Source organism: Phaenicophaeus curvirostris, chromosome 8 (genome assembly GCF_032191515.1).
Source record: "Phaenicophaeus curvirostris isolate KB17595 chromosome 8, BPBGC_Pcur_1.0, whole genome shotgun sequence".
Taxonomy (NCBI): domain Eukaryota; kingdom Metazoa; phylum Chordata; class Aves; order Cuculiformes; family Cuculidae; genus Phaenicophaeus; species Phaenicophaeus curvirostris.
Window position 1 is genome coordinate 477,001 of NC_091399.1, and position 25,013 is coordinate 502,013.

The 25,013-nt window shown below is 49.3% G+C and overlaps 2 protein-coding genes across 3 annotated transcripts; one reads left to right on the forward strand and one right to left on the reverse strand.

Moving 5' to 3' along the window:
• Positions 1–255: 255 nt before the first annotated feature.
• LOC138723115 (growth arrest and DNA damage-inducible protein GADD45 alpha-like) lies at positions 256–2,354 on the forward strand. The gene is made up of 4 exons (XM_069862004.1): positions 256–348; positions 435–536; positions 943–1,156; positions 1,526–2,354. The coding sequence occupies exons 1-4, from the start codon at positions 305–307 to the stop codon at positions 1,637–1,639; spliced, it is 474 nt and encodes a 157-aa protein (XP_069718105.1). The 5' UTR covers positions 256–304; the 3' UTR covers positions 1,640–2,354.
• Positions 2,355–6,210: 3,856 nt separating this feature from the next.
• On the reverse strand, positions 6,211–24,294 carry LOC138723158 (guanine nucleotide-binding protein G(I)/G(S)/G(O) subunit gamma-12). Of its 2 annotated transcripts, XM_069862051.1 has the most exons (4): positions 24,238–24,294; positions 23,595–23,692; positions 9,309–9,425; positions 6,211–8,235 (listed from the first exon to the last, which is right to left on the reverse strand). In XM_069862051.1, exons 3-4 carry the CDS (start codon positions 9,402–9,404, stop codon positions 8,110–8,112), a joined length of 222 nt encoding a protein of 73 aa, XP_069718152.1. In that variant the 5' UTR covers positions 9,405–9,425; positions 23,595–23,692; positions 24,238–24,294; the 3' UTR covers positions 6,211–8,109. The 2 variants fall into 2 exon arrangements, with proteins under 2 accessions (XP_069718152.1, XP_069718153.1); XM_069862052.1 differs by lacking the exon at positions 23,595–23,692 and having other exon boundaries at positions 24,238–24,293.
• Between the last annotated feature and the right edge of the window lie 719 nt (positions 24,295–25,013).

Sequence of the window (25,013 nt, forward strand, 5' to 3'; positions counted from 1 at the left end):
TCCGTGCGGCGGCGCACGCCCCGCCCCCCCCGCCCCCCCAGCCAATCGGCAGCCGCCCCCCTCCCGCGGCCAATCAGCGGCCGCCTCCCCGCCGGCCCCGCCCCACCCCCTCCCTCAGCCAATCAGCGGCCGCCGCCGCTCCGGTTGCTGCGGCTCGGGCGCGGGGGGGGCCGCGCTCGTTCCCGCGGCCCAATGGGAGCGCGCGATGCAAATGCGGGCGGCGCGGGTTGGCGGGCGCCGCCCCGATAACGCCCGCGGGGCGCCTTTGTGCCGCAGAGGCGGCGGCGGCGCCCGGGGCCGCGCGATGACTCTGGAGGAGCTGCCCGGGGAGCGCGGCGCCGCCGGCAGGTACGGCCCGGGAGCGGGGCGGGGGGCGGCCGGGGCCGGGGGCGGCTCCCGGTGACGGCGGGCGCCCGCGCTTGTCCCCGCGGCAGGATGGAGCGGGCGGGGGACGCGCTGGAGGAGGTGCTGAGCAAGGCGCTGAGCCAGCGGAGCCTCACCCTCGGCGTCTACGAGGCCGCCAAGCTGCTCAACATGTGAGTGTGTGTGTCCCGGTGTCCCCGTGCCCCCCCCCCGATGTCACCGTACCCCGACCCGGTGCCTTCCCCCACACCGGTCCTCCCGGTGTGTCCCCGTCCTCCTGCCCCCAGATGTTCCCCCCCTCCGGTGTCCCCTTCCCGGTGTCTCCATCCCCCCCCCCAAACGTCCCCGTCCTACCCCCCACCCCCCGTTGTCCGCTCCCCGGTGTCTCCGTGTCCCCCTCCAGTGCCCTCCCCCGCAGTGTCCCCGTCCTCCCGCCCTCCTCGGTGTGTCGTGTCCCCCCCCCACCCCCGGTGTCCCCTCCCCGGTGCCGTCCCCCCCGGTGTCTCCCTCCTTCCCTCCAACCCCACAGTGTTCTCCCCTCTCCCCGGTGGCCCCCGGTGACCGCGGCCGCCCCCGCAGGGACCCTGATAACGTGGTGCTGTGCCTGCTGGCGGCCGACGAGGAGGAGGCGGGGGACGCGGCGCTGCAGATCCACTTCACGCTGATCCAGGCTTTCTGCTGCGAGAACGACATCAACATCCTGCGGGTCAGCAACCCGGCGCGGCTGGCGGAGCTGCTGCTGCCCGCCACGGGCCCCGAGCCGCCCGCCGACCTGCACTGCGTCCTCGTCACGGTGAGACCCGCGCTCCCGCGCAGCCTGGACTCGTCCCTCCAGGGAGCCCGACGCCGTCCTGCGGGCCTGGAATCGGTCGCGATTCCAGAGCATTGCTGGGCAGAACAAGAACTGAGTGCAGATGTGGCCCTGGCATCTGCAAGGGACATAAGGAAACTTTGATTTTCCTTTTTTTTTTTTTTTGCGTTTTCCTACTCCAGGGCTGCAAAACTCCTCGCGTGCTTCTAGGGCTGATTGCTTTGTTTGCCTTAGTGGCAATTTAAGATGATTCATGCTTCTGGGTTTTCTGCTGTGCTATTTATTTTTTTTTTACTGAGGGGGGGTTGTTTTTGCTTTGCTGTTACAGCTCTCCCCTCTCTCTTTTTCCAGAACCCCCATGCCTCGCAGTGGAAGGATCCAGCGCTGAGTCAGCTGATGTGCTTCTGCCGGGAGAGTCGCTACATGGATCAGTGGGTGCCGGTGATTAACCTCCCGGAGCGGTGACCGTGCCGGGCTGACAGCGAACTGAACCCAATTGCACTGAAGTTTTGCAATACTTTAGCAGTTGCTCAGGAAGTAACTCCCTGCCCTGGCACGAGGATTATGGGGAGGGAGGAGGAGGTAAAAAAAAAAGAAAACAACAAAACCAAAAAAAAAAAAAAAGCTGATGTCAAAGGGGGGAGGCTGAAGTTGAACTACGTTGTGTGGGACTGAAGAAAAGTGACGTGGAAGAGACTGGGATGAGCGTGGAAGCGAAAGGAAGAGCGATGCCTGCGTTGCTGGAGGAAAGAGTCCTGCCTGACGTGCAGGGCTGCCACACGGCTGAGTTATTCATGGAAAACGCCCAACACCCTTCACGGTTTTGTTAAAGTGCAACTTACAGTTTCTGGTTTAAATACCTTAAAGAGCAAAAAGGTTAATCGAAACATTTTACGATTTTAGTGTATTTTTGGGACGTTAATTCTCAAGTTTTTATGCTAAGCTATATAATAAGTTATTTTATGATATTGATGAAAAAATTATTTATACTCAGAGGTTTGAGAACCAGAATGCCCTTAAGCAGTTGGTCTGCAACCACACATCTTTAAACAGTTGGCTGCTAAAGGCAGCTGTGTTAATATAATTGTTTGTAATTGGATAGTGTTTTGGTTTAGGGGGTTTTTAGGTTTGAGTTTGTTTTGTTTTTTTTTTTTTTTTGAAATAAAGTTTTAAAGTCTAACCCTTTGTCCTGCGTTTTATTTTCTTCCCCTGTTCCCTAGTCTTTGGGCACAAGGGCTCATTTGGCAGCTGCTTCCTTGTCAGGGCCCCAGGCAAGACCCTGGTGTGCTCGTCCTGTGGCTTTAGTTCCAGCCCCTCCCACACCATTACCTGGAACAGCAGCTGCTGTGCTGCAGGAACTGCTGGAAATGTTAGCTCTTTTTCTACTTCCCAGCAGAGATTTAAAAAAGAAAAAAAAAAACAAAAGAGGAAGCGTTATTTTTGAGGTTTCAAGACTGCTGGAGTGTTTGGGCCTTCTTGGAAGTTGGAGAAACCTGATTCCTGGTAGGAAGAAAATTTGACCCAGTATTTCCTTTCCTGAGAAGTTGTCAGTCTGAACGTTGCAGCAAAGGCAGCTGCTGCCCTCCTGGGTTTTCTCCCGCAGCCCCCCCGACACTGCTCCTGCCCCTGTGGGGCGCCCAGGGTTTCCTCGTGTAATTGCACGCAAGTGCTGGCACATAAAAAGCTCTGCTCGATGTGGCAGAAATCTCTCTTCCAGGCCACACGAGAGCAGGAAAACGGCCTCCCTCACACCCACGCCCCTGGCTGCGGGCAAGAACCCAGTGCTGCCCACACAGCCGCTGCCGCAGGGATGCCAGTGACCTACATCGGGGCTGCTCGAATTGCACGTGTGTGCTGCACCCGGCTCGAACGCCACCCAGCTTGCCAGACCCTGCAGCCCTCATGCACACCCTAGCAGTGGCGTCAAGGTCATTTTGGCCCTGGCTCCTGCAGGATCAACGTCCCACTGCCTCTGGTGGGTACCAGCCCAGCCAGGTGCTGCTGCTGGACCAGTTCTCCTGCTCCCTGGACGCGTGGGACGGCACGAGACTGGCTGTACAGTGCTGCAGGGCCACGTCACTCACCCCCTGGCAGCCTCGCTGTGTGTCCAGCGTGTAGCTCAGGACCGGACAGACGCTGTCCTTGGCGCCCAGGGACATGGTGGGATGCAGGTGGCTCCTCTGTAGACACCCATGCAGGAGTTTCACTCGCTGCCATCACAGCATGTGCCCGAGGTCCAGCAGCAGCCGCCGCTGAGGAGGTTGGGTCAGGCTCAGACAAGGTAGCTGCAAAATAGGAATTTTCTAAACACTAGTTTCATTACTATGGCCACATACTAGGCTTTTCAAAAGTAAATGCACTCCCAGGAGATGATCTGCTGGCTGTTGCCTCCATTTGCACATATTTAAAAGCCTCACTGCTGTGTGCGACTTTAGCAGCACAAATGTCAGATGTGGAGGGAAAAATTCAACCATGTCTGACCATAAACCCATGCAAGTACAACAAGGGGATCTTTTACCCTCCTTTGCTGTCATGCAGCAGGCACTCTGTAGCTCTTTCCTCAGTGTTACAAAGAGTAGGTAGATCAATCATGTCTCTGGAATGAAAATTAATTGGGGATATTTGCTATTTCACCAAGCTCAACCTCAATCTTAACACCACCCCCCCCCAATCACCTTATTTCTCCTGGTGTCTTCCCCAGCCCCTGTCCCCAGACTGCAAATGCCCCCCCGGTTCCCACGGGTGGCCCAGCACCACAGGCCTCAGCGTGCACTCAAACGCTCTTTTTTGCCCCAAACCAGCCAGCTCCGCAGCAGGGGAGAAAGGGGGACAATGTCCTGCCTGGCTGCGCGCTGAGCCCTCTTGAAAACACCCAGGCGAGAGGGGCCCTGAGCCTCTGAGCAGCTGCAGCCACAGACGGGTTCAGAACGGGGCAAAGACAGAGTTCAGCCCAGTCACCGAGAAGAGACGCTGGGAGAGGCGGGAAGGACAGATGACATGTACCGGGAAGGATGTAAACGCTGATAATGAGCCAAAAGGAGGAGCTGGGCATGGTGACGGGATGTCTTTGGACTCCAGAGTGGGGCCCTGGAGAGCTGGACTAGAACTGTTGCTCTGCCCTCTGCCCAGCACTAGTTTGGGGCTTATTTTATTTAATTTTGGGCTAATATTGTGCTGCAGCCAACATCGGGGTCCTGCTCCCACTCCCTGTCCCCAGGCTGCTGTGTGTGGAGCCAGGGGCATTTAGACCCCATCCCATAAAATCTGCTAATATTGGCAGTTCCTGAAAGAAATCCCCCTTCTCTCCATATAGACATGTACATATTTATATGAATACATGTACAAATAAAAGCTTTGGCTTGGGAAGAGTTTCCTTTTCTGGCTTGGAACAAGCTGACTCAAAACCAAAGAGCATCAAAACGTTTTGACACATTGGAGCAAAATCTGCTGGTTTTTGGCAAGGCAGAGCACTGGGCTGGGCTGCCAGCTCCCCAGGAACGGGCTCTGCCTCCCACCAGGAGACGGTCCCAGGGAGGGACGCTGCTGCGTGGGGGACAGGGATGACGGCCCAAATCCCTGCAAGCTGAGCTAAAGCAGATGAGGGATCAGCATCGCCTGGGGACAAAGGATGTGGGAAGTAATAAAAGAAAACAAACCCAAAATCTCCCCCAACAGAACGAAGGGCCTTTCATAAACCCAAACTTACTTTTTTTTTTTTTTAAATAAGGAACACACAGCTTCTGTCACTGCAGTTCTTGCCCCTGACATAGTCTGCATCCAAGTAAACCCATCCCCATGCCCAGCCCAGAACAGCAAATGGATCTCATGAGATCTCCTTTTCGCCCCTTTTAGCGCCCCCGCACCCCCAGTTTTACAGGAACAGGTCCTGCCTAAGACAAGATTTAAACACAGGCACCAAGCACACTTGAGGGCCTTGGCCAGCGCACCCTGGCCATGCCACATGGGGGCTGCAGAAGTCCAGTCCTGCTGTCACCAAACCCTATGGGGACAGTCTGGTACATCAGGGGGATCCTTGGGAGATTAGGAACGATCAGGAGCAGAAGGTACTGGTCACACCTGCACCAGGCCATCCCCATCCCATTCCCATGGAGAAAATATCCAGCAATGCACCAGCGAGTCCAATCTTTGCAGCTCACCAGCTCCACGTGGCCAAGCAAAATGAACAATGATAAGGTGGGAGCACAGAAAAATCAGAAACATTTTAGCAAGAGGCTATTTTAGTAAGAGTATGGTCTCCAAGCTGCCAATCAGCCATTCTTCCTTTAATGCAACACAGCATCAAGGAGTCAAATTAGAAAATACAGAGAAAAAACACAATTAACAAGCTGGTTGCTTAATTTATGGGGGGAAAAAAAAGAATACCCATATACCCATATATAGTTGATATAAAAGAACGCCATGCCGTCTCCATGAGTTTCTTCCAGAAAATGCGGATGCAGATGGTCTCATTTCTCCTTTTTTTCATTCTACTAGGGCAACCTGTATTTCCCCTGAATTTTACAATTCCTGTTTTTACACAGGAGTATTTATACTAGAAGTGCAAAGTGCAAATGTAATTTCTTGAGCTTTCACATGCTCCTAAACATTGCACTTAGAAAATAAAGAGTTTACCAAAAATCTACATGCTAAACACTGCCAGAAGCAGGCAGTAGTGCAGTGCCGAGCTAGCTGACAATCTCAAGTCTTCTCCCTAAAACTGAGAAAGTACCCCTAAAAAACCTGGCCTGGATTTTAGCTCCTCTGCCTCTTATCACTAATGCAACTATGGGCACTTACAATCAACCCTTTTGCTCTTTGGATGTGTGAGCAAGTGTGAAATAGATGCTGGCATAAATCTTGCCTCAGTGCTGGAAGGATGTCAAAATTGCATGGAAAGAGTTGAAAAATGCACTTAGCTCAGCCACGGGGCTGGGACCAAGCCACAGCCGCAGCTACAGCCACAGCTGCGGTGTGCTCGACGTCGGCTGGACAAACGCTGGAGGTTCATAGGAGAGGAGTGATGGAGAGAGCCCAAGGAAGGTGCCAGAAGCTCTTTTATTAGAAAGTACAGTTAGGCGCCACTATGGAACACAGTGTGATGGGTGGCAGCTCTGGCCAGATCCCCAAGTGGTCCCCGATGCTGGCTTGATTAAAGGGCAGACAACAGAGCAAAGAATCCAGGCACAAACAGCATCTGTGCAGCTGCACAGGTGAAGTTTCTTGAGGAGGAAAGGAGCTCTAATAAAATAAAAATGCAGATTACTATGGGGGCAACAGACTGATGGGAGAATCCAGCAACAGCGCAAGGTTATTTACCCTCCCCACACCCCACCTGCACGCTTCCAAGCACGGTGGGAGTCCTCTCAGCAGTTAAGTCTTCCATACCCAAACTAAGTGAATTAACTATTTCTAACAAGATGTGTTCTAAATTGATAGACACATACAGAGTAAAAACAAAAAATAGCATGGATCTACATTATTATTTTGTAAATTGTCACTAGAAAAATACTCTAATTATAAAAATTATTTGCATGTAAGCACATAATAAGTAATACAATTTTCTGTCAGTCTTATGTAGACACTTGAACTGTTTGTTAAAGAAGCTTGTTAAACAAATATATAATTTCTCAATATAGATCAATATTGTGTACATAATTTAATATAGAAATGACAAATATGCAATGTAAGACAGTAAATTACAAGTGGATAATAAATCCTGTAAATGTCCTTACAGAAATGCAGTTATGGCAGATCGCAACTTCAGACTCTGAACCACCAGCTACAGAGAAAGACATTTGTAGCCAGCTGAAGTCAGTATTATTTTTCAATCCCTTCAAAGTTTTCTGTAAATGTGCAATGTTTGTATAAATACACTAGTCATTTTTTTAAATCTGTATATATACACACAGGCACACAGAGAAAGACTTTTTTATTACGTGTATATATAAAATCACTTACTTGACAGAAAGGCCCTCCCATTATATCTGCATAACCATAATCTGGATATAATTTGGCAATTTTCCCCTTTAAAAATGACTTTAAAAGAGAGTCAAATTCTGACTCCTTGTACAAAATTCAGCTGGGACTTTGAGTGACGGACTCATGCCTCCGGCTCAGCACAAAGCTCAGGCAGTGTGAGCTTGCAGCCTTTGATTTCTCTGACAGGGTTTTTAAAAAAATACTAACACAGATTTTTAATTAGAGAAGAAAACGCACAGAAGCCGAATCAAAGCTGAAAATTCTGCTTTTTCAACTCCTCTTAAAAAGCAGGAAAATAAACCCACAGATCTCTGATTCCTGACACTTGGGGTTTTACACTTAAAAACCTCTGTCAAGAGAAGCCAACCTGCAGGTATGGCTCACTGGAGTTCACCAGCAGTTGCTACAATCGTTTCTCAAGGTAGCTTTTGCTAAATAATGCACTTTAAAATGTGACTGTGCACAGACACAGGCACATACGCTGCCCACACAGGTACACTCCCCGACCCCTCCCACCATGTTAAAAAAAAATGTAAACCCAAGGATGTTTAATCAGGTTTCTACACCTTTGCTCCTTCTCTGTCTGCAAAGCTCAGGCAACTTTGGTCTTGTTTATGTAACTTGAAAAGTGCAACCGGGACCCACTCCTGCAGAGGACAAGACCCCCAGCTTGCCTTGCCGGTCCCACTGCAGGGACGCTGGCACGGTACTTGCCGGCTTGACAGAGACCCAATTCCCTTGGACAAGAAAGAAGTTAATTCAGTTTGAAACCTTGCTTCCTAATGAAGATAGGGAACAGAAGAAACGCTTTAGAAAGCTCAAGAAATCGTTTACACACTTGGTAAAAGAACAGCTGCTCTTACACGGTGAATAGCTGGTACCTTACAGAGTATTTGCCTACACGTCTGCCTGTGGCTGGCTTTGCCCAGGAGGGCTGTGGAGGAGCTGTTGGTCTCCTATAATAAAATGCAGGTCTTCTTGTCCTTGAAAGGGTTCTCAGAAGCGGGTATGCCCATTAGCAATGGATCTTTCTTTGCATGTTCTTCACAGTAGAGCATTAGGTCTGCTGACGCTTTTGACACCTGCAGAAGACAGGGAAAAAAAACCTAAACATAAAATGGTATTTCTCCATAATTGGCAGCATGATCAGGCATGCTGAGAGCTGCTGACAAGTATGAAGTCCCTGTGTGGGATGGGACAGGTGCTTGGAGATCAACACGTTTTCTGGGACCCTGTCTCCTGCAAAAGACTCAACAACAGGCTCACTCTGGCTTCATCTGCAGAGGGGAGGAAAGGATGGACTCTGGGGCTCTTCGAGGTACTCGGGGTCAGTTTGTGACAACAGGCAACTGTACCACTCGACTCCTGCACAGCTTCCACAGTGACCAGAAATAAACAGAAGGAGGTTCACAATCATGCCGTAGGTTCATAACGAGGAACTTCTCATTGATAACGTTTGGGACAGTAAGTGAAACTGTTCTGAGAGGTCAAGCCATTTCAATACCGCTGTGCAGGGCCTCTCCTCACATGGCCCCAGCTCCTGACCCTTTTTGCCTGTGGGAGGGCACTGCCTCTCTGTGAGTCCACTACTCTGTCAGCCTTCTGCTGGCCTTTGAAAGGGCTGGGCAGCAATTCAAGGAGCACGGCAAAACCCCTGAAGGCAACACAGCTAGTGTTGCCAACATCCTACCCCTCCTAGCTGGAAACAAGTTTGGTTTCTTTTCTGCCTTCAGTTAAAGGAATCTGGTTTCTGCCACCTTCTCTTTCTTATAACATCCCTCCTCATTCATCTCCTTGAAGACGTAGCATTCAGCAGGCTACAAGATGGAACAAAAATCACACAATATGCAGAGAACTGTAAACTCACACCTGCCTTTTGTTTCATACGTTTGATCTGCACTTCGTATTTTACTTTGGTTCTCATACGAGTCCACAAAACACTGTGCTACCTGAAGATACTGCTGGTATACAGCCACAAGAATTATATGTATTCAGATTTGTGGGGTTGAAATGTGAATGTCACATTCTGAGATGGGGCAAAAAGCAGGAGCTGTGGGCACAAACACTCGCACGCTCCCTTACCTTACCACCTTACAGCTGGAAAGCGGGGAAAATAAATAAAAATGGAGAGGTAAAGGAAGACGTGCTCTCTCACCTTAATTCTTTCTATTGAGGCTTCTATTCTTAACTGCTGGACAGTCCTTCGGGCCTGGGCTATGTTGTTGGTTGTGCTAGCTGTTTTGCCAGACATTTTCAGTGAAGCGGTGAAGCTCTGTTTTGAAAAACAGCAGGTTAGTTTTCCAGAAGATGGCACAGCATATTAAACTGCATTTATGCAGAGAGGCAACCACAGTGTGCTGTAAAAAAGCGCTTTTTAAAAAAAAAAGTATTTTGTTCAACAGGAGCTGTCAGCTGACAAGCAGCTCAGCAAACGATGTTCTGCAACCAAAACACCCTCCAGAAACATCCATTGAGCTCTCGTGCATTTACAGCTTCGCTCTTCCCTGTGTTAATGAGCAATACAGGTTTATCGACTCGTGCTTTTCCCAAGCCAGAGGGCAGCCAGCAATGCACAGGGCACCCACCCCTACACCCGACATTTGCACACGGGCTGGATACAACACGGTCAATCTCGGTATCTGCTCCTGCAGGACGGCTCCTGCCCTGATGTATCAGTCACCCCAGGGTGGTGTCGCAAGGGAGGAGAGCTGCCATCCACCTGCCCAAGCACTGGGGATGAAGACCTCTCGCAGGCGTTAAGAGGATTTAATGGTTGATTACTGTCCCTCCACTGAGCCCACTACAGCCAGGAGGATGGGAAGAAGCACAGACTCATCAGCTGCACAGCCTGGCCTCTCTGCCTCCTTCAGTTCTTCCACAGTAGCTTTACCACATGTCAGAGGAAAAGGAAAACAAGAAGACAAAGTTCAGGGATGCACTCCCAGCAGCTGTCTGCTTCCATGTGGCCATATATGGGGGTGTGTGGAAAAAGTGAGCAGCTCTAGGACTTTCCTTCTCCAGGTAAGAATGCAAAGCATCAATCCCAACCTAGGGGAGGTGATTGGATGGTGTGTGTCCAGTGAGAAGGAAGGATGCTCTTCTCCAGGCTCGAGCACAGCTTTTGCATCTCGATCTTCTCTTGTAGCTCCCCACAGAATGCTCATAAGTAGCATGAAGGCAGCATGTGCCACCAGCTTACAGGGCAGCACAGCCCACCCTTGGGTGCCACATGCTTCCCTGTGAGCTGGACCAAGGAAGAAGTCACACTCCCAACCCCACCAAAGAGCAAGGAGTGAACTAGGATTGGATGTATGCAACCATATCTACACAAGGAGGACAGCCTGCCTGTCAGACCTGACTCAAGACCAGGTCCAAGAGGACATCACCAGTAAACAGTTAAGGGTCAGCTTTGTTGGTGCTGGCACTGCTGTCCCCTAGGAGCTCTGCAACAGGAAGTGCAGCTGCTTTAGGACAGCCCTAGCCTGAGAAACTGTAGTTTCTGTACTAATCCTTGCACACAATCTCTAGCAGGACTGTGTACAAACACTGCTATTTGTTCTCCACAGATCCAGGAGAATAATTGGCTCTATGCTGCTGTGCTTAAATCATTTATTGCATTACAAGGACTCCAGTCCAGTGTAGCTACATGTGACCTTTCCAAGTGCTGTGTACAGCATTTCCTTGTAGGCGTCAGGTTTCTCACGCCTCAGCCTGGGTAGCAGCACTGTTTCTCCAGCCAGTGCTTGTGTCTGCACAGCTTGTTGGAAACACCACTACTTTGCACTCAGTCCCTGTTTTGGCACACACTGTCATTACTAGACAGCTCAGCAGGGCCTAGACTTTCAATATTTTTCTCTCCCTTTGCAGAGACCAGCCCTGGGTTTGAAGTTCACTCCCAGTACATGTTAGGCCACTACAGCCCATGCTGGTGAAGTGCACCCAAGATAGGCATTGGGTGCCACAAAGCCCTGCTGCACACCCCCAGCTCTCCTCTGACAGCAGTGCAAGCACCCACAGTGCTTTCTGCTGGCTGGGAACCATCCACAGCCAGCAGAGAGCACCCACAACCCCAGCATCTTCTGTTAGGAGCGATGCACTGACCCACGCTCCCAAGGCACCGCGTGTGCTCATCCTTTCCTGCAGCCCTGCAATCTACCAGTGAGAAGTACTGCAAGTGCTGCATGAACTGCCATTTCATGATTTACAGCTCACAGCCAATTTGTGTTGCTCTAATCACAAAGCCTAGAGAGAGTGAAATCAGGCTGCATGTGGTAAGCAGCATTGCAGGGCAGAGCAAACGCCAGCAGCACTGGATGGCTGAGCTACAAAGACAGCAGCATGGAGATGTTGCCATAGCTGGGGAACAGCCAGCAGCAGGATGCAGGAGCACCTTCCTTGCAACAGTTTTGGGCAGAGTAATTCCCAAGCAACAGGCCATGCATGCAGGGAGGAGGGATGTTGATAACTGATATTAGATATCACAAAAAACTTATTTCCTGAAACAAGTATTAAGAACATACTCATGAATCTCTGACCTGCATAAATCCAAATGGCCATGTAACAGCCCCTGTTTAGCTCACTGGCCTCCTTTCCTAGTAACTCCCTGCATACAGAAGTGGGAGACAAGTGTGAAACACAGAACTAGTTTATATGCTGCAAATACTCCAAATGCCTGATTTCAGGGCAAATCACAGAAGGTCTTTTGTAATTTTAAACATGTGCCACTTCAGAGACCACAGCTCCAAGCAAGCACCCTGCAGCAGGCAAGGCACCAGCCATTTCAGGGCCATGCTGCATCTGAAGTGTGTGCCTTCCAGTCCTCTAAATATTTCTGTATGCAGGTACCAGGGGTAAAGCTGCAGCGAAGCTGAGGAAATCTGAGCAGAGCAGATGCCAGTGACACAAAGGCCAGGGAAGCCAGGCTGGCAGCATACGCTGCAGGCTGATTCATCCCGGCTGTGCAGGAGTACAGTTTGTAAACTGTGGTTCTTTCACCTCTGCAAGAGCTGGATCAGAAGCCTGAGTCTCGGTCTGTGGGAGCCATTCACTGTCCCAGTTCCCCACAAGCCTCTCAACATCCTAAAACACCCCCAAAGTTCCTTCCGTGCTCCAGAGAGGTCACCTATGGAGTGAGTCACATGTGATTCACTGCTTAACACCCACTGTAGGCAATTAGTGCAAAATTTAAAAAAACCTCACACAGGCACTCATCCTCACTCTGCTCCCCAGTGCTGTGTTCAGAGCAGCACAAAGGAAATGAGGAAGGACTGGCTGCAGAAAAGCAGCTCATCCTCCAGCCCTGCAAGCCTCTTCCAACCCTCATTTAATCCACATATGACATGGCAGGAGGTGACAAATTCAAACCGTGAGTCAGCACAGGGTAGCTGAGGTGCAGCTGTGACCATGCAGGCCTGGGGAGCTGAACCTGGCAGCACGGGTGCAAGCCCACGGACCCTGCTTCCAGGAACGGGCACTGGTTTTGCCAGAGCAGGGCTGCCACCTCCCAGCACCATCAGCTACTTACTTGGCAAGGCTGTGGGTATGGAGTTTTGGGAGTGCTACTTGCTCTAGGCAGGTGTGAAGTCTTTGCATGCTTTAGCTGCAAGGAGGAGAGAGGCACAGTTGTTTGAAATACCCTCTGTATCAACATCATGACACAAACTGTCAGTTACTAATCCAGATCCGCCATATGACAGTCGAGTTATTGCTAATCACAGAGCTGTCACATCCCACAGCAAGCAGCCAGTGTATCTGTCCCAAATCACTGATACTTGTAGCACCAAATATTAAAATGCACTTTGATGGCACATTCAGTGATTCAATCTGCAAATTACTTGCAAAGAAGGAATGCTGACAGACACAGCACAAACACGTTTGTCTGGAAATAGTTGTAATTCTGTTTGTAAAGGTTTAAAAGTCAGATGTTTTGCTTTATTGCTGGAAAAGGGCAAGCTACTTGGAGCATGTTTCTCATTGCAAGTGATGATGAGAGGTGCATGTTGAATGCACATTATGTTATTTGTAAGACACCAAGTGAAAACTCTCCGAAATTCACAGCAAAGGCCATGGTACATTAACCATCCCCAATGCAAGCCCTGCAGTGCTGTGACTCAGAGAAGGCCTCTTCCAGTTCAGGTCACTTGTGGCCAACTCAACAAGCCAGGCAGGCTTACACCACACTGGGCAATGCAGGAACGCATTGTGGGCATCACCACAGGCACAGAAGCCAAATTTTGTAAACTCAGGAGAATTACCTCACATCCTGAGGAACGGGCCATGTTTTAGCTGATGTGAACTGGCAGGATCAGGACCACATTGAGGGCTTGGTGCCATGACAGCTGCAGGGGAGCCTCCATCACCCCAGTGCTGCTGCAGATCCTGCCTGCAGGGACTCTTGACATCTGCCAGCAGCTCACCAGAGGCAACAAGAGGGATGAAGCTCCTGTTGACTGTCAACGGCAGCATGAGAGCTGGGATATGCGCAAGCTCCACCAGTAAACCGGCCTTGTGATTTTGGAATGTTGTCACCAGGTGAATGGAGCCAGGAGACCAGCACATCTTGGCACACCAGGACTGCCTGAAGACCTGCAGCCTCAGATTCAACAGATAACGTGAGCAGGCTACACTCCACAGCACCATCTGCTCATTTAAAACAGCATTTAGAAGAGTCCTGTTATGTTTCTATTACTGGACTTTTGGGGCATTTAACCTGATAATTCGGTGGATTTAATTATTGCAAAGCTAACTGTTAAGCTAGAGTTCCTAGAAAGGAAGTTTGAAAGGACAGATTTTGTGGTTTTTGTTCAATGCTTCCTGCTTTTGCTGGCATGCCATGAGAAGCAGGCAGGGGGATGGCTCCTCTGCTGTCACAGCCCCCTTCCAACATACAAAAATAGTACTGAGAACAATTCTACTCCAAGCCATTAATACATTTGTGTCCAAATTTTGAGATCCCTTCCCACTGAAAGCAATTGATTGCAATGGGTAACTACCAGATCAAGGGCTTTGCTGGATCTGGGTTTCCTCACCTAACCCTGGTGCTCGCTGAGGCCAAATGGATGCAGAGTCTGACTGAGACTTCCATACAACATGTACATGAGGCTTAACTCATCTGTACACAGTAACAGGATCATTCTTCTGGGTTATGCCTCCTCTTGCCATCCCCAGCACGGCCCTCAGGGCTGCTCCCTGCTGTAACTCCCAGCTTGGCATCCAATGCGTGGTTGCAGAGTACCTCCCACCCAGGAGATAGGCAATGCCATGTCCAGGTGCCCAAAGCAACGCACGGCTCACCAAAAACATCAGTGACCTTTCCCTGTGCCCAAAGAGAGGTGCTGGCACGGAGGCTGAGGACGCTGTTTCTGGAGGAGGTTCTTCTAATGAGATCCTCCCATACCAGTGGCAGCAGAGGAAAATGACCCACTCTCTATCAGGCACCAGGTGGGAGATGTGCAAATACAAACCAGCATCCTGACTATATGAAGCTGAAATGGTAGGAGAGGAATTTAAAAGGCATTTCTCATGTTTAGGTAGTACCATTAAGAAAAGAGAGCAGATATAAGATTATTGGCTACTTTCAGGAATTCACTTTGCAAAAGATGAAGAGAGAGGCCAGAAGATCCTACATTTTGGGAGTTTCAGTTTTGATCAGAATAAAACCACAGGACCAGAGCACTGCATTCACCCCTACCTCCTCATTGCCAGCATGAGAAGGCATCTGGTCAGAACCCGCTGCAGGCCCCTGGGGCAACGGTGGCTGGCGGGTTCACCAAACAGGCACCAGCACACCAAACCCCACAGCTTTGCTGCCCTGCAGGAAGCACCCAGACAGACCCACAGAAGATGGTCCCAGTGGCAAAGCTTCCCCGTACTCGATAGGCTCATGCGTTCGTACAGAATGAGACTTCCAACCAAGAACATGGGCTGTTAGAGTCGATACATGTAGCTGCCTCATTTGATAAACTCTGCTGGTGCTTTGCAAACTGATTGCAAGTTCTTTACAATAATAATAACAAGGAGCTGTTTCACATGGACACGAAAGCATGAATCCACTACAAACTGAGCCCAAATTTCCATTCCAAACCCTGCAGTTCTCACTCACTGTATTGAAAAGTTATGGTGTGAAAAAAAACCCACAACCCAAAGCAATTTATTTTTATGAATTAATGCATGTATCTCAAGAAGCAAGAGATTTCATTGTTTGCCGATTCCTCTAATTTTAGTACTTTATTTTTATTAAAAAGACATAAGGGTTAAAAAAACAGTTACTGCAATATTAAAAGACAAACCATTCTCCTCTCAATTCACTGGGGCAAGCCCAGGCTGACTTTGCTCAGCCTTCCCTTCCCCACTGCCAAGCCACAGCCCTCAAACCCCTTTTGCCACTGGAGAGGTTTGAATTTCTCTGGAGTCCCTTCCCGTCCTACATGAATGACCTTGTTAGGAAAGTTTCAGTGCTTATTTTCCCAGCTGGTTAGCTTTGTTAATAAATTAGATGTTTAGAAAAAAACCCAAACCAAACCATAACATTTGAAAATTAAATTGCTGTGTTTCCTCATCTTCAAACAAACATCAGCAGCATTACTTAGTCCTCCTAAGATTACTGAATCTCTTCCACAGAGACGTTTACAAACAACTAGGTCATCACCCAATAATACTGTTTTCCCTCCAAGTTCCTGGCAACCTACCCTATTAACTAAGCTGCTGCAGCCATCTCGAGCCACAAGATTTCTCATAGGGTACACTCAATTTCAGACAACAGCAACAAGCTACACAAAGCTCTGCAGATCTGTATTGGGGGTGTGCACAGTTCTGCAGAACTTGGGGTTTCGTGCACTCGGAGCCCAGGGCAGGGCCTTCTAGCACAGGGTTGTCTCCCAGAATAATTACGTCACTCTCTAAAGAAAAGCCCACTCTGCCGGGGAGAGCACAGCTCCAGTTTCTGCCTTCATGCCTCATGGGCAGCCCTCAACTGAAAGCAAAGACATTCCGAGACCTGAGCTCACCCCACCACTTTTCATAGCAGTTTTCCAGTACTTAAAGGGGGCCTACAGGAAAGCTGGGGAAGGACTCTTTATCTGGGAGTGAAGGGATAGGATAAGGGGTAACTGCCTTAAGTTGAAAGAGAAGAGTTTTACGTTAGATATTAGGAAGAAATTATTCACTCTGAGGGTAGTGAGGCACTGGAACAGGTTGCCCAGAGACATCATGGATGCCTCATCCCTAAAGGTGTTCAAAGCCAGGTTGGATGAGGCTTTGAGCTACCCTGTCCCTGGCAGGGGCGTTGGATTTTGATGATCCTAAAGTCACTTCCAACCCAACCGTTCTATGATTCTGTGACTCTATGACTTTTCTCAGCAGGATTTCTTCCACCCTTCAGCACTCAAAGTCCCAACTATTCATTCTCTATCAAACAGACCAAAATCAAAGTTCCAACAAGTTTCTCAGACAAAACCACGGCTGGAGTGATGTCACACTGTCCTAGGTAGGGGTGAGGCAGGAGTCTCCTGTACCTGCTGCCATAGGGACACACTGTGCATGAACATCTCCTGTCTCTCACCAGTGCTAACGCTGAAGGAGGACTTGTCAGACCCAAGGCGAAGGATAACACAGCCTCCCCAGCCCCAGAGTAGTCGTGAGCACAGCTGCAGCTCTCGCTTGTCTCTGACTCACAACCTAAAAGGAGACAAAACAACCAGCCCCATCAACAGCCCCCTCTACTCACTGTGCACCCAAGGCAAGGCCTTTCAGCAGAAAGCACTCTGAAAACATGAACAGCTACATTTCAAAACAGATAAGGGCTGTTTTTTTCCAGCTGTGCTGGCTGGTCTAATAAAACAAGCAAGCTCTTGTGCCTGCGCTCCATGTCAGCTAGTGATGGGCTTGCAGGTTTGTCTGCCTTCTCCAGCTACACCAGCCCACAGCCCTGTGCTTCGGTTCCCCAGCTGCCAGGCCCCTGCCTCTCAAGTGAGGCAGGATGATCTTCCTTTATTTTCAGCCCCAAGCACATCGTGCAGCTTTGACTTTCCCTTTTTTAACATCAAAAGACTGCAGGAGCAGGAAGGTGCAATGAGACAGACAACTGGAAGAACAGTTTCCGCTGCAGCAGCCACTAACCCTGCCAAGACACCTCATCTTCCTGTGGGTGTCCAGCCCACACAACACCAGGGCACACACCACTGTGCAATCCTTGTCACCTCTCGTCCTTTTTCACTGCTCATCCCTACCCCTGCTCTGTTTTCAAGCTGTCAGAAGTGAAAAGAATTATTCTGGGAAAGGCACTAACAACACCAGGAGGGAGCAAGGCCGCCAGGCTTGCAGAGTCACATGCTGGACTAGGACTCTAATGAACATCACAGTCAACAAACAAACAGAGCAAACATGCCAGTAGGAAGGCTTAGCTCATCCTTTTGGGAAGATCCCTTTTTTCCATGGAAACCCGAGAATTTAGGTTTGTTCAAAAGAGGAGGATGCTCACTGGCTGCACTTTGCCAGGCAAAGGTTCAACCACAAGCATATGAAACTTCCAGGGTGCTTCATGTAGGCCATATATCAGCATATTGTTCTTTCTTATCAATAAGAACAGAAACACCTGCAAATAGGTGGAGCTGCCCTTCTTCCCTATTTTTCTTCCCTATTTTTCAAGGCCTTGCCCTATTTCTTTCCACACACTTTAGGTAAGGAGGTTGCAATGCAGCAGGCACTCAGAACAGCAGGCTTGGCAGGTATGCAGCTGGGCATTCAACTTGAGCTCCAACCAGGATAATTAAACACCAATCTATCTTTTTCACTCTTTTAGATCCAGGACTTATGAACCACCTGCCGAGTGAAATGTAATTAAATCACCACTGCTAAAGTACACTTGGGAATCGCCCAGTAGTTCTGCCCTGCAAACAGCTCCCTGTTCACTCTGGTTATGTAAAGTCAGTTTACACTGTTGCTCCAAAACCCAGCTAGCAACAGAATAAAGGTTCAAAAGAGTATCTTGTTACTATCTCTCTTGAAGTAAAATAGATTTAAATTAAAAAATTCAAAACTGTAGCTCAATAGAGTAAACTGAAAATAACAATGACAACACTGACAACTAGGGCATCAAATAGTGTACAAAATACGCATGGCTTTAACACACTGTCAGCCTGCGGTCTGCCAGGGTGACAGCCTGCAGCTGGGGGTCAGTGTGAATCTAAAGTTACAGCTAATCTGCAAATGCATGTTTCTAGGGCAGCTCTTTTTTCACAGCCATAGAAGCTGTGCTGTAGGTGATATGAGACAGCGAGGTGGAAATGCCCTCTGCACTCTGACAGAGCAGGCTTCAAATTGGGCAAAGAAACAGCAGGCAAAGGACACAAGCAGTTCCAAAACCAGAGAGGGATGCCAGCCTTCCCAGTCTCCCTCATCCCCCTGCAGCAAGCTGGCAGAGGGAATCTCTCCCTGCCAAGGGCACTGCACAGCACCCACTGCAAACAGCCCTGCTGCAGCCCCAGCCTGTGCTTGGGGCTCCACGGGCTGGGGGCTGCCCCTGCCACAACCCCATGGGATGGATAAGCATGCACCCCAAGGACTGCTGCTACTGCTCCCACACCCGGTATCGAATCACTGCCAGGAGCAATTCCAGCTCAGAACGGTTGGATACCATGGCCTGCTTGAGCCTGCTAGAGAGAAAAAAAAAAAAAAAGAAAAAGAAAAAGAAACAAAACACCACCACAGAAATTATTTTGCTTTTCTGAAAATCACAGTAAGAGAAAAAATAAACAAACACGCAGCTGAAAAGGTCAAAGACAGAACCCCTCAAGTGTTTCTTTTACTTTTCTGACACAGAAACAAACCTCTTTGTATGTCCCTCAGGGGCATCCAAGCCATGGGTTCAGCTACAAGCTAGGGCCCACAGCGATGCAGCTGTGTGCCTGGGGCTGCTCACGGCTGGGTAACCAGCACCAGAGCTTTACCAACAAGAGAGGTGCAGACTCATGCCTAGGCTTGGAACATGCAGACACACTGCACCGAGGGATAAATGCACAGCACCAAGGTGTGATCCACAGCCTGGGAACAGCAGACCCATGCGGGGACAGCTGGCAGCAAGCTGCACAGGTGCCTAGCTCCCTTGCTTCCCAAACTGCATGGGCTGTTGAGAGAGCACAGCTCCTGCACACCGACTGAACGAAGGGTGGCAAACATTTCTTTACTCTGAACCTGGACCTTTGCTAGGCCTTGTGAAGACAGATCCCTTGCAGAGCACCCTGAGCAGCAGGATGCTGGTCAAGTGCAGGGCTGCATCCAATCTGCACTTCTCACCCCTGCCCTGAGCTGGGTACCAAAGCTAACGCCGGGCATGCGTGCTGCCAAGGGAAGCACATGCATCCCAAGAACCTGCCCAGCAGGGCTGGGTGGCCTTTGGGCAGCATTTCTGCTCCAAAAGCCAACCATAACATGGTACCGAGGGAGCTTGGGTTTACAGTTCCAATGATTCCACAACAAACACTGCAGGTTTACAGGTGAAACTGCCACAGTCCTGCAACCTCCTCAGTCTTTGCTGAAACAGTTTTATCCATTTTGCATACTGCCACCACCACCAAAGACTCTGTCTGCCAAATTACACCACTAAAACATTCTGCAGCGTCCCTAATTACCAACACTGTCCTCCCTGGCACCCTTTCACCCCTGCTGCCTTCAGCTGGGTTCCTGCAAACAATTCAGCAGTAACACAGCAGCAGACGCCAAATCCAGCTGTCTCCTCTTACCTACTTATACTCTCTGGAGGCAGCAGCAACAAAAAGCCAGGAGCTTTCTTCTATCTCTGAAGTCAGCAATTTTGCTTCTGAAAATACAGAGTGGATTTGTTGGGCAGGAAGGTGGCATTGTTATGGGTGGTTTTCAGTGCTTATAAGTTTTGCTTTTGTTCTGTAAAGCAGGAGCCAAGCAAGCCTCCCCTTAACCCCGACCCTAGTTAAGCAGGACACAATGCACAGGCTGGGGAGGCTGGTAGGAGGAAGAAGGCAGCAAGAGGAAGAGGGGCTGCAAGCAGCATGGAGAGGCACCAACTGCTACAGCCAAGGTCAGTCCTCATGGGAAGCAGGGAAGAGGAGCTGCAATAGCCCCTGGAGGAGGTAGTTTAAGTAGTGGGCAATGCCAGAGCCCCTCTCTGGCTCCTGGGATGGCTGCACAACTTGCTACGTACAGCACGCATCGCAGAAAGGTGAGGGGTGTTTCAGGGTAAGGTTTCCATGGGTATTCTGGGTGCTGCGAGTGTTTCTGCACGTGCCGCTTTCCCAGGCACTTGTGTGGGAGCGTGAAGGCTGGCGGCTGGTTGGGACTTGAACACTGGTTGTTGGTTTTCTTACGGGGCAGATGTGGCTGCTCAGGAGCAGGTTTGTTATGACTTGCAGAACCTAAAACCTCTCCGAGACCAAGCCAAGAGGCCTGACGCAGGCATTAAAGGCCATAGCTGGGTGCAGAAATAAACAACTCTGTTCTGAGGGTGCATGGTAGCATAACCAGATATGGTTGTATGCAAGCGTCAAAAAGTCTCTGTCATTGTGATATTTCATGGCCTTTATTTTTTTTAATGTTTAGGTCCCCAAGGGAAGAATCTGCTGGAGGAACCTCAAAGTGCCTGGCACTATCTTCAGCCAAACCGCTCACCAACTTGTGCTAGAGCAAGCCTGGAGGGGAACCGCATTTGCTGCACAGCATTTGGAGTTCCAGTGAACGCCGACGTGTTCCTCCCCAGATGCTGCACTCCCCAGCATGCAGCAGTGCCCTTCCACAACCATCCAGCAAAGGGGATGTCAGCTCCCACAGCTGTCTGGGAGACCATGCTCTCCTCTTCCTTGCGCCAAAGCTGAGCATCTCAGTGTAGGACTCCAGCTGCTTTTGCCCTCACACATAAGGCAGTGGGGATCCCCAGGCCCCTTCCACAACACCAGCTTTTCTCCACTGCGCAGCAGGACTGGGCACAGGCTTTTTGCTGCTGGCCCAGTCCTTGCAAGGTGACCTGCAGGGAGGGTGGGAGAGGCACAGGGTTCCTGCTAGCAGCAGCAGGCAGGAGAGGCATATCCGGGGGATGACTCTGCCCACCTGAAACCCAAATTGCCCTCATATCTCTTTATCATATCCGCACCTTCAAAGTAAATACTACAAAAGTTATCCATGCTGATCTTCCAGAAACGGGGACCCACTGTCCCAGATGTAACCCTAATTAAAGAGCACTGGAATGAGGAGGGCATGTCCGATGTTCCTCCTGCTCCAACCGGTTGCTCTGCTCAGAGAAGGAACCAGTACCTCCAGCAAAACAGCTCCTTCCTAGCTGACCCACCTCTCGCGCCTGCACAGGGTGATCCCATCATTGCAAAGCTGCACCTCAGCCAGCACTTTGCTCTGGTTATGCAGTCAACCTAGTTTTTCCAGCGGTGGGTGCAGCCAAAGGGAAAGCCTGCGGCAGCTGGCAGGGCTCCTGCCACCTGAGCCCTGGCATGCGGCCGTGCTGACACCCAGTGGAAACCACGGTGAGACGCGCGGCAGAGGGCAACACCACGGCTCAAGTCTTTTCCTTCTGGTACGCTACTGAATCAGATGGAAAATAAAACCTGGTGAGCAGGAAAACATTGGAGCTCTGCCCTCATCAAGAAAACAGAATTAAGTAGTAAAATGAAATAGGGATTAGAGATGCTTCCTGGCCATTTTTGTCTTTATGATACTTATACCACATCTGACAAAGGAGAGACGGGATTGTGCAATACGCCAGAGCTTACCAGGAGGAGAAGGACTCAAAGATACTCATGTATTTTGCAGTACTGAGCACAGTACCCACGATGCAAACTTTGCAGGGAAACTGGCAACCATGACTGCCCACAACCTCCCCACTGGCTTTGAGGGTACCATAAGGTCTACAAGCAGACCCTTGCTCCCTCCTTCTCCCTTGGCACAGCTGCAGCCGAGCCCTGGACTGTTTTCTGGCTGTCAGGTGCGGTGCCTGCACCATCTACCAGCTCAGCAGCCAGGCAGAGTTCCTGCTCCCACCTCCACAGCCACTGCAAACCAAACTGTTAGCAGCAGCAGCAGCAACAGTGTTGGCTGGCTGGTTCCCAGCAGGTGAGGAGGACTTGATTCTTAAGCAAGTATCAGCACAAATATTTTATATGCACTAGAAAAACGTTGGGTTTGGTAAAAGGAAAAAATATCCTTCCCAGACAACACCGACTCCTTTGCCTATTCAAGGATCACACTATTCCATAAAAGCTGAAACATCTAGCAGCTGCACTACTTGCACACAGTGTTTTTGGTGAAAGATGTGAATACTTTCGGATGCACACCCTGCACAGCCAATGGGATCAGGGAAACTCAGGTGGCCCAGGAGAGCCAGCTACTGTTTTGCTGGGCACAGAAGCTGCTGTTTTGCACAAAGTCGCTTGGTCTTTTATGTAGTCTGCACACATATAGATCTTATACGTGACATAAGCTTGAAGCAAACAGAGACAAGGGTTTTCCACCTTGTTTTTATACCTCTGACGTGTAATGGGGGGACCGGCATGCCTCAGCTCTATTCAGTCCATTGGCCTCTTATTTGGATTACAGTATATATTGGCAGATTTCAAATCCACTTTTACAGCAGAAAAGCTACAGCAATGACAAACTCTCCTTCCGCCCACAGCTCTCAGAGGAGGTGCAGCAATTAGGGCTAGGTTAGTGATGGGAAGTCTGGGCATGTGGAGACACCTACTTTCCCCGACACAAGTGGCCCATCGAAGCACATGGATAATGAAAGCTCCTTAAAGCACGGAACACCAATTTGTGATGTTCGCTTCCTCAGAGAATTCACACTGAGAATATTCAGAGATTTTATAGTTGAGATTTTTTTTTAAATTACAAAGAATGCTGCCACTGTCTTAATTAGTCTTTCTAGAACGAAAAAAAAAATCCCAAATAATATGAAATGAAAGAAGACAGACAACTCCCAAGATCTTCAACTGGATTTAGTGTTGTGTATTTAATTGAGGATGCGTTTCTTGATAACTTCCATTTCACAAGCCACCCTAGCACTATCCTGCTGAGCAAAACTGGGCTAAAGTTTGATTTTCAAAGCCAACCTCTGTACTCGTGATTCTGACAAACCCAATTTACTTGTTGGGAAATGAGTAGTGGAAAAACCTGTTTTTATTTTCCTCCGCATTTTTTCTGACTTAACTTTTTCTATCTTTAGTACAAACAAAGCCCTGAAAACTGACTTCTAGAGAAAGGTTACTTTAAAATACTACTGCTCAGATGGTTTTCAAAGACATCAGCCTGAAGTCATTAGCAAAGACAACCTACATTTCCTAAAGAACTGCAGCACAGTTTCTGCACAGAGGGTACTTGTTTCTCCCCACAGGGCAATACCCAGCTAACTCACACCAGAAGAGACATTTGCAAAGAGACTTTTAGTTGTATCAAAATAATTTCATCTTACAGCATGTAAAGCAGGAGCGCTGCGATTAAGGCACCAGACTGGGAGTCACGAGATCCAGCGTGGCCTCAGGTTATGTGACCTTCAGCAAATTCTTTAGTCTGAAAGACAGAGAAAGCCAAGGACGCTGATGAGAGATCCTCTGTGAAGAGCTCCATAGTACTCTACTCAAAGGCAGTGAAAGGGTGCAAAGTATTTCACCAGCTTCTTGGTTACATGAATTTATCAAATGAGGTAAACATAGGAAGAACTTGCATTCCGGGACATCAAACAGCATACATGTAACACAGCAAATACAGAAGTCATGATAACTTCTACACTGCCCCATGCTAACTGATGGAGTAAATATGGAAAATCCTAATTTCTGTGGGAGAAGCAGCCCATTCAAAATAGTGTTTCTGCCTCCCTAATATTCAACACGAAAGCAGGCAGGCAGTTAAAAATGGAGGTGAATGAGTGTTAGCAACTACCACTGCTAATGTCTTAGAGAGCAGGTGCTGTCCCTGTGGCCTCTCCACAATAGAGCTGCCCAGTATTTTGTATTTGTTCCGCTCCAGAATAAACTAAACCACTGGGACTTGATACTTGTTGTGCTGCTTTACACTTTTCTATGAAAGAAAGGAACAAGCGTGTACTGGAAACTCACCTACATAAGCAGTCTCGCTACCTGTCTGCTTGCTTTGATTTTATCAGTGTAACGATCCTGAAACAGAGTAGAATAAAAATGGTAAGTCCTTCATAGTGCAAGAAAGCCAAAGTTAAGAAGGGTTAGCTCTTGCAGTTTAATTCTAGTCAAAGACCACAGTATTTTGAGACTGGTCTCACTGAAAAATTTACCTCAAACTTTTCTCACAGACAGGTCCCTTGTTTCCCCTCCCCAGGACATGGCCACAGGCAGCCAATTCCCTCTGGCCACCTCCCAGAGGTGAATGAAGTCCACAAGTTTTCACAGCCTTTTTGCACTGCCTCCTCACTGCCACTGTGGCTCCTCCTGAATGCGCTCCCACCCAGACCTAGGGTGGACACGATTTAGAGCAGCTCTTAAGAAAAGCCACTGGCTTTAAAATGACTTAAACTACTCAGGATAAACCCCTCAGCACGTTTACATTGAGCACTAGTGTAGCCAGTGTGGGGAACGTGTTATTTTGCCTCCTATAGACTGCTCAGAATATGTCAATGGAGACATACATCTCCATCAGCTGTGCCTAAACCACAGGAGAAACGAATGCAGGAGCCCATGTTCCCTACGGAGAACTTTACACACTCAGAAAGCAAAACTGGAATTTGATCAGTCCTAAAAAGTGTAAGTTCCTGCACCAGATACTGTTCACTGTTACAAAACTCAAAGCCTCAACCAACCCAGTCTTGACACTTCCAGAGATGAGGCATCCACCACTGCTCTGGGCAACCTGTTCCAGTGCC

Excerpts from the sequence above, each read along its gene's own strand:
- LOC138723115 (XM_069862004.1), top strand. The coding sequence starts at position 305 with ATGACTCTGGAGGAGCTGCCCGGGGAGCGCGGCGCCGCCGGCAG. Across the intron at positions 537-942 it reads GCCGCCAAGCTGCTCAACAT|GGACCCTGATAACGTGGTGC; the intron begins GTGAGTGTGTGT and ends CCGCCCCCGCAG. Across the intron at positions 1,157-1,525 it reads TGCACTGCGTCCTCGTCACG|AACCCCCATGCCTCGCAGTG; the intron begins GTGAGACCCGCG and ends CTCTTTTTCCAG.
- LOC138723158 (XM_069862051.1), bottom strand. The coding sequence starts at position 9,404 with ATGTCTGGCAAAACAGCTAGCACAACCAACAACATAGCCCAGGCCCGA. Across the intron at positions 8,236-9,308 it reads CCTCAATAGAAAGAATTAAG|GTGTCAAAAGCGTCAGCAGA; the intron begins GTGAGAGAGCAC and ends TGTCTTCTGCAG.